This window comes from Geospiza fortis, unplaced genomic scaffold (assembly GCF_000277835.1).
Source record: "Geospiza fortis unplaced genomic scaffold, GeoFor_1.0 scaffold236, whole genome shotgun sequence".
Classification (NCBI taxonomy): Eukaryota; Metazoa; Chordata; class Aves; order Passeriformes; family Thraupidae; genus Geospiza; species Geospiza fortis.
Window position 1 is genome coordinate 188069 of NW_005054568.1, and position 8883 is coordinate 196951.

General features: G+C 48.4%; 1 protein-coding gene across 1 annotated transcript in view; it reads left to right on the forward strand.

Annotated features, from left to right (window-relative positions):
- The window catches only part of ATRN (attractin), a gene marked incomplete at its 5' end in the record, with an annotated part of 117776 nt that extends 109221 nt beyond the window's left edge, over nt 1-8555 (forward strand). Inside the window, 2 exons of the mRNA XM_031064196.1 lie at nt 5108-5222; nt 6649-8555. Coding sequence (XP_030920056.1) covers nt 5108-5222; nt 6649-6773 — 240 coding nt within the window. The remainder of the gene's footprint in view (nt 1-5107; nt 5223-6648) is intronic.
- Nucleotides 8556-8883: the final 328 nt, after the last annotated feature.

Below are 8883 nucleotides of genomic sequence, written 5' to 3' on the forward strand. Positions count from 1 at the left end.
GGCTGCCCCTGGATCCCTGGCAGTGCCCAAGGCCAGGTTGGACATTGGGGCTTGGAGCAACCTAGGACAGTGGGAGGTGTCTCTGCCCATGGCTTTAAGATGAGTTTTAAGGTCCCTCCCAACTCAAAGCATTCCGTGGTTCTCTGATCAGCTCCATGAATTTGTCTCTCCAGGGTGCTGGAGGCACAGCTGTCCATTTTTCTTTGAGAACAAGAGGTGCCTCAGGGCAGGGCCTGCTGGCTCAGCCAGCTCAGGTCTATCCATGGCTATTGACTGTGGGCTTTGCTCACCCACTGGAGCACCAGGGCTTTGTTCTCCCCTCTGTATCTGCTCCCACGATGGGACTCTGCTGTTCAGGCACCTCTCAAGCAGTCCTCTTGTGGCTGAGTGTCTGAGAGATGCACCTTATTTGAATAGATTTGAATAATGTCTACTTTATTGTGTCATTAGGCCTTCAGTAAAAAAGAATCACTTCTATAATTCAACAATGAGTTTATCAAAACCTCTGAATCGAAGTTGCTGAGGCAGGTTTTAAGCATCCGATATAGCTTGTTACAAAATTTGGAAATACCCCTATTTTATGTACCTTTTTAAAAGTTTCCCCTTAAGAGCCATCTCTCACATTTGATCTCTGCTTTCCAAGTTCAGTCAAAATCTTCTTGCAGGAGAATGTCTTGGATCTGCAACAGAGGAGGCTATGGAGGTGTGTCAGGAGAGGTTTAGGTGGAGATCAGGAAAGGTTCATCCCCAGAGGGTGCTGGCACTGCCCAGGCTGCCCAGGGAATGGGCACAGCCCCGAGGCTGCCAGAGCTCCAGGAGCCTTTGGACAGAGCTCCAGGGATGCCCAGGTGGGATTTTGGAGGTGTGGGCAGGGACAGGGGCTGGGCTGGGTGATCCCTGTGGGTCCCATTCAACTCAGAGGATTCCATAATCGGAGGTAAGAGCACTCAGAAGCCACTGGAGTGGGCAAAGAAAGGAGACCTGAGCTCCTGAGGTCTCCCCACCAAAATTGCACTTGATAAAGCCAGCCAGCTGCTCCTTAGACCCTTAGTGTCCTGGTGACACCTGCCTAGGTCACATGAGGTGACAGGCAGGGCAGGGCTGGTGCTGGGTGAGGGCTCCAGTCCAGGTCACAGTGAAGCTGCTGGTTGAAATGTCACATTTTCCTCCCTGAGTGCAGAACCTGGTCCCTGGCTCCAGCGCTGGTTCTGCCTTGCAGAGGGTGCAGCGTGTCCTTCACTCCTGACCTCCCTGCTCAAATTCCAAATTCCTCATTCTGTCACTCAACTCACTCCTGACCTCCCTGCTCAAATTCCAAATTCCTCATCCCTCACTGCTCTGAGTCATTCCCTCCCTGCTCTGTCTCAGAGATGCACAATGAGTCACAGTTCAGAAAACAGGTGCCTGAACTGGGGCTGTCAAAAATAAATGTGCAGGACTTGATTCTTTAGGCGAGTTTTTGTTATTATTAACTGCAGCTTGTCTCAGGAAAAGCTGGATTGATGGACAATAGGCCATTTTCCCCCTTTTAGTTTTAAGATGGAGCTTAGCTGCAGCAAAGTGATGTCGTGCTTAATTCCTTCCAAATTAGTTTGCAACCGCCTGACAGATTTTGGGTGCATCATTATCCTTGCTGTGCATGGTTGAGAGAAATAAGGATCCCCACGCAGGGAAATATTAACAATATTTTACCAACCCTCATCTTTTTTGGGATTGTTCAGCCTGGAAAATAAAAGGTTTTGGGTTGACCTAATTGTAGCCTTTCAGTACCTGAAGGGCCCACCAGGAAAGATGGAGAGAGATTTTACAAGGGCCTGGAGGGACAGGACACAGGGAATGGCTCCCACTGCCAGAGGGCAGGGCTGGATGGGAGATTGGGAATTAGGAATTGTTCCCTGTGAGGGTGGGCAGGCCCTGGCAGAGGGTGCCCAGAGCAGCTGTGGCTGCCCCTGGATCCCTGGCAGTGTCCCAGGCCAGGTTGGACACTGGGACTGGGAGCAGCCTGGGACAGTGGGAGGTGTCCTTGCTCCTTGCAGGGTATGAGATGAACTTTAATGTCCCTTCCAACCCAAAACATTCCATGATTCTGATTGTTTTCTGGGCAGATTGACAATGGAAGGAAGGAGGCTCAGGGCTACACCCTATCCCAGCTGTCTGTGCTGTGGAACCAGGAGAGCAGAGAGGAGCAAGATGTGTGACCTTGAGGACCAAAATAAAAATTCCATGGAAAGGGAAGATTGTGCCCACAGGGACTCGTAATGAGAGTTTCTGCTGCACACTCAGGGTTCATTAGTTGGAAAGGGCAGAGGAGGAGAGAGGGTCTTGCCTGGGGCTGAGAGATGAGCTAAATTCCTCTCCAAGGCCCTTCAGCTCTGCGACTGAGAGCTATATAATGAACAGTTTCTGTTTCTTTCTATTTTACGATGTGCAGGAGACCCAGGGTGATTTGGGTACCACAACAGAGGCACTGTCAGAGCCTGAAATGCCTCTCAGGTGGTCGAGAATGAGGAACAGAGAGGAGGTCTTGGAGAACTGGAGGAGGCAGTGCTTGTGTTCAGGGAAGGAATTCAGAGTGTTGCTCTTCCAGTTGATCCAAAAGAGGGCTGAGCTGTACAGCAGGATAAAGCCCAGGGAGAGGGTTAAGGCACAGAAGAACGTGAGGCAGATGAATAAATTGAAGTGTGAATGATTTGAGGTTAAAAGAAAGTTTCTGGTGGCAGAGTGGTGAGATCCAGACCAGGGGATCTGGAAAGGTCTCCCAGAGATGATGGCACAGGCTGAAAGTGTAACTACTCTTAAAGCAGAGAATTGTGGTTTTATGTGCCATTGTCTGTATTAGTGGAGGGCTGGATTTGATGACCACTGAGATGGATTTTCCAGCCTCCTGTTTCTGCAGGTTGGCTGGAGGATGCTGAATGTGCTGCTAAGCATCCTCATGGGTTGGGAGGGACTCTAAAGGCCATGGGCTACCATGGGCAGGGACATCTGCCACTGTCCCAGGCTGCTCCAAGCCCCATCCAGCCTGGCCTTGGACACTTCCAGGAATTCAGGGCAGTCACTGCTTCCCTGGGCACCCTGTGCCAGCCCCTGCCCACCCTCCCAGCCAGGAATTCCTTGCCAAGATGCCAGCCCAATCTCCCCTTTCCCAGTGGGAGCCATTCCCTGGCTCCTGTCCCTGCAGGCCTTGTCCCCAGTCCCTCTCCAGCTCTCCTGGAGCCCCTGCAGGCCCTGCCAGGGGCTCTGAGCTCTGCCTGGAGCCTTCCCTTCTCCAGGGGAACATTCCCAGCTCTGCCAGCCTGGCTCCAGAGCAGAGGGGCTCCAGCCCTGCAGCAGCTCCATGGCCATTAATCCATTGCAAACAAATACATTAAAAAATATTAAAAAATACAGTCTCTTATTCAGTTGCTCCTTCACTGTCTTCCCTCCATCACTTCTCTGTGTGGTCCTTGCTGCCCGTTCTGCTCAGTGCTGAGGGTGAGCACAAGAGCTCTCTGTAACCCAAGTGCCATCCTCCAAGCTCTGGAATTCAGCAGAACTGTTTCATTAACAGTAGAATAAGTAAAATACTTGAGTTTCTCCAAAAGAAAATCAGCTTTGTGTTGGGTTCTTGCTCCCCTCATGAGGCAGAAGTCCGTGGGCTCCATTCCTGCAGTTCCTTCTCCGAGCTACCTCCATTGCCTCTGGCAGTTGAGTCTCTGGGATCCAGCACCAGGGTGTGCTTATTTCCTTCTGGGAAAAGCTTTACTCTGAGTTGGGTCCCTTTGTTGGGGGTGGGGAGATGAAGAAACCTGCTGTCATAAACCAGGCAGGCAGCAGCTTCCATCATCCAGCCCATGCAGCATGTATTTATCTGCCTGGCACAGACCAACAAACACTGCTGCAATCATTGCAGTAAATGGGAGATATGGAAAGTTTTAAGTTTCATTTTGCTTGCTGTTGTCTCCTTTTGTCTTTTTTATTGAGCAGCAGTAATTTAACAGCATGTTTGACTCCTGTTCAGGCTTTTTCATGGCTTGCATTGCATTGAGTTTCTGTTGAATATTTCAGTACTATGGTGTAGTTTGATGCCTGATGGAAAAAGAACTAATTATTTCATTAACAGCAGAGTGGAATGTGTCCATACTAAACAAGAAAACAGCACTGAGTGTATTGGGTAAAATAGTGTTTCTCAGCTTTTTTAGCTGGTGTGGAACAAAAGAAGAAACTCTCCTGAACCTGTACTCATTGGGGAACACTTGCATCCTAACCTGGCTGTTATTGCAGCACACAGTAGCACTGATCCTGTGTACTTGTGTGTGGGGTTGGGCCCCAGCTGAGAACATACTTTAGTTTCTGGGCTGGGCTGTTGCGTTTTGGCTTTCTAATGACATACTGAAGCTGGCTGTGGTTCATTCAGGTAAAATCTTCACAAGAGTGCAGTGGGAGATGGTCACAGACACTGAGGGTCAGCAAGGGATCCAGTCCTCTGCTCCTCCAGGGAGAAAGCTGGTTGCCTATTATACATCAGAATCACAGATTGAAAGGGCCCTTAAAGCCCATCTAGTTCCCCCTGCCATGGACAAGGACACCTTCCACTAGACCAGGTTGCTTCAAGCTCCATCCAGCCTGGCCTTGAGCACTTATTTTTGTTCTTGGGAAAATGTTCTTTACTGTGCTAATGCATAGAGTGCTGTTAAGGTGGTACATGGACTTAAATTGTGGAAATACAATTTGAAGTATCGAATGGCCGTCGTGGTGCGTGCTGGTATCAGTGACAGGCTGCTGATGGGGTCGATGGAACACAACCCTCAGTCCTGTTGATTACATAAGCTGCTCCTTTGTTATTGAATTTAGGGAGAAATACAAGCCTTGTGTAGGGCTTGACTTTTTAATAGCCTGATTTTTATTAAGTGAATGTGTTTTCTTGTGATGACTCGTGTTTTGATTGTTGCTGACAGTGGTTTTAGCTTTGCTGGCTGTGTGCTGGAAATCTGCCCAGCACAGCAGTGTGGTTCATGGTGGTTCATGCCCTGGGGCTTGCAGGAGCTGGAGGAGCGATGCTGAGGGAGGAGGGAGGGTGTAACACGCTGTTTAACATTTGTTTTCTCTGCTGCTTCCCCTGCTGCAGACTGTACCAAAGCCCATCGCGCTGGAGCCCTGCTTTGGGAACAAAGCAGCCGTCCTCTCCGTCTTCGTGAGGCTGCCTCGAGGGCTTGGGGGTATTCCACCACCAGGACAGTCAGGTGAGCATTGCTGTTGTCTCTGGTGGCTTGGAATTAACTCTGGACTCCTTCCCCAGCCTTACAGGTTCACCTTTCCTGGTCCCACAGCAGCTGCTGTAGCCACAGTTCAGCTTGGGATGTGCTCCACGTATTTTAGGATCCCTGGTCTGGGCCCTGCTGGCTTCCAACATGAGTTTTGAGTTAATTACTAAGGTCAATTGATGGATGAACATTTGATATTGGACTCTGCTTTAATTAACAGCTGCGTGGGGGAAAGAGAGACATCTGGTATAGCCATGTTTGCAGTAGTTACCTGTGAAGGTAACTTGTCACTTGGCCTATCCAGCTTAGTTCCCAGCTCCATTTGCAGGGGAGCATCAAGTCACAGAATCATGGAAAGATTTGAGTTTGAAGGCACCTTTAAAGATCATCCAGTTCCACCCCCTGCCATGTGCAGGGACACCTTCCACCATCCCAGGTTGCTGCAAACCACAGAGCAGCCACAGAGCAACTTGTGCCAGGGCCTCCCACACCTCACAGGGAAGAATATCCCATCTAACCCTGTCCACTGTCAGTCTGAAACCATTCCCCCTTGTCCTGTCACTACAAGTGCTTTCATCTCTGCCCTCCTCTTAGGAGCTCTGGACAAAGAGCTTTTCCCCATCCAGCCTTGTTCTCAACCCCTTCAGACCCAAACCTGGTGTCAGGGCACTGGGACATCATCTCCTGGGCAGTGTGGGATTTAACTGGGGTTCCCCAGTGCCCAGTGAGCTTGGTGAAGCAAAGGCTTTGGAAAAAGAGTTAGCAGGGTTTGAATTAGATGGTTTAGTGTTGAGCTGGATTGAGCTAAGTCCCAGATGTGGTTTGTCTGTGAATAGAGCAGGGAGGCCCTGGCACAGGTGCCCAGAACAGCCATGGCTGCCCCATCTCTGGAATTTTCCAGGCCAGGTTGGACAGGGCTTGGAGCACCCTGGGATAGTGGAAGGTGTCCCTGCCCATGGCAGGGGGTGGAACTGGATGGGCTTTAGGGTGGCTTTGAGCCCAGATCATTCCATGACTCCCTGATCTGCCATGAGGAGGTTGCAGAGGTGATGTATCCACGGGAAGGGCAGTGAAACCTCCATGCACATTTGCTTTCAGGTTTATTGTAGTCTATCTACTGATGCAGGGGAAGACACCTTCAATATTAAGGGTTGAGGCTTCCACATTTAGAGTTTTACATCCGCTAATACCCACCCTTATTGTATATTTTCCTGCTGTTGCTTCTAATTAAACATGCAGTATTTCAGCTCCTTTCAGAATATTGGCTGGAGTTTAATTCTTGGGCCACAAGACTTTTCTAGTTTATTAAAAAAATTGTACACCCTTTGTGGCCTGGAGGGGTTTTCTCAGCTCTTTCTGAAGGTTTGTTGCTGTGGCTGTTGTGGTGATGTTTGTTCTCTGCCAGGTCTCGCTGTGGCCAGTGCTCTGGTGGACATTTCACAACAGATGCCAATTGCCTACAAAGAGAAATCGGGCGCCGTCCGAAATCGGAAGCAGCAGCCCCCTGCACAGCCAGGAACCTGTATTTGATGCATGGACATCAGAAACTGTCTAGGGTTTTAAACACAATGGAAAAGTAATACCAAGGAGGAGGAAGATTTCCAAGTCGTGTCCCAAGAGACTAGAAGCACCCGGAAAAAACCACAACTTCCTTGAACCCAGTTTTTTCTCTCATCTACGTGCTAGTTGGCTTTATTTGACAACTGCTCCACTTAAGTTTTACTGACACATGGCTTCAGATTGCTCCTTTGTTTTCTTCAAGTTTAAAGCAGAATGGTTTCATTGCAGGTGCGGTGAGGTCCAGCGCCGCCACTCCTGGTCAGTGTAAATACAACAGTAGTCCAATGAATGACACTCAGGTTTCTACATGGAAAGTGCTTTGTAGTTCATGTATTTATCAAACTGTACAAAAAGAAAAAGATCCAGTGTTTACAGGTGTCAGCTCTCAACACATAAACACTACTATTAATCTTCAAAGCATCTTCATTCTTTGTTTTCATTTAATATTTAATTGTTCCCTCATTATTTCAGTGGAACTCTCTTCCAGGCACAGCCTTTTTGTATCATCATGGTCCAGGAATGCAAAAGCTGGGATGGTTTAAAGGTGGATGTTGCTCAGACCACATGAAACAACTGGAAAGTTGGATGTTGCTTTGGAAAGACTCAGTGTTTACATAGTCTTAACCTGCTTGGAGTACACCACACACAAGTGCCTAGGCGTGAACAGATCTAGGGAGTGAGGAGACTGCTACACACACTGCTTTTTAACATAATTAAATTCCTTTAAAGGTATGTATACTCACATCTAGAATCACCCAAGGCACTCTGTGTCCTCTGTCCCGTGCAGTCAGAGGAAAATCGCATTTTCCTGACCAACCAAATACTCACCCAGGTGCAAATACCTGGAAGGCACGTAGAGTTTCAGTATCCCATAAGAAAACTCCCAGTTTCACCAGCATTTTCATGGAAGCAGTCTGTGTTCCAGGTCAGACACATCACATTTTTCTGATTTTGGCCTCTTTCCTCCCCCTTCCCTCCCGCCACCCCCTGGATGAGAGCTGAGCTTGGAGGCATTGCTCCTCAGTGGTTATGGTTTGCTCCATCTTCTTACAGGGTGTAAAAAGCAGCGCTCCAGGTGCCAGGGCACTGGAGGATGAAGTAAAAGAAGAACTTTAAATAAAAATCAAGCAGAGCAGCTTTGTTTTGCCACGGGTTTGAGTTCTACACGATCAGATCTGGCTATTTCCTGTGTGGCTTGAGCTCTGTTAGAGGCTGAAGAAGTGGCTGGTTGGTGAAAGGATGAGACTTGCAAACAGCAAAGAGAAGGTTTGGTGTTTGGGGGTGCATCAAACCACCTGAACTGCTCTGCCAAGCTGGGATTGTGGTTTGAGGCTCCAGGTTGGACTGAGCCACCCATCTGTGTGTGGTGGTGTCCAGTGTGTCCCTGGAATGTGGCACAGGGCCACACGGCCTTGAGAGCTGCAGTGGTGGGAAGGTGTCAGTGAAGGTGCCAAATGAGGTGTGTGATTATGGCTCCATCAGTCATCGTGGGTTCACCCAGGTCACTGAGCTGCTGTGGAGGACATCTGATAGTTAATAATGGAGAAGTAACACATGGAAGGGAAGTGCTCTTGGGTCTGACCAGGCAGCACCTTTCCAAACTGAATCCCAAATATAACTGCTCCTTTTTTGTGCGTGTTCTAGTGATCAGTCACATGTCAGCCATTCATTTCTGGGGTGTTTTTTTCCTAACCATGTATTCTGAAGAAGCTCTTTGGAGCCTGGCAGCATTGCAATAAAGAGGTGAATTTCTGTGTGTGTCCAGACAGTGGTGATGGGAACAGCCTGATGGCTTAAGGACTGTGGTGGATGATAATTCTGATTTAATGTGTCATTTAACAAGTGCAATGGGACTGCAAAAAATATTGGGATGCAGAAAAATATTGGGAAAAAATGCATTATATATATAAATATATATAAATGCATCTGTTTCTAAACTAGAAGTTTCAGTGCTCTGTGGGAAGAAGGAATTATGATCAGAAAAGGGTTGAGATTTGTCTTAGAATGAAGGGATTTAGGCAATTTAAGTTTTACCTGATGCACGGATTACCTCAGACAGATTCATCTCCTGATAATATTT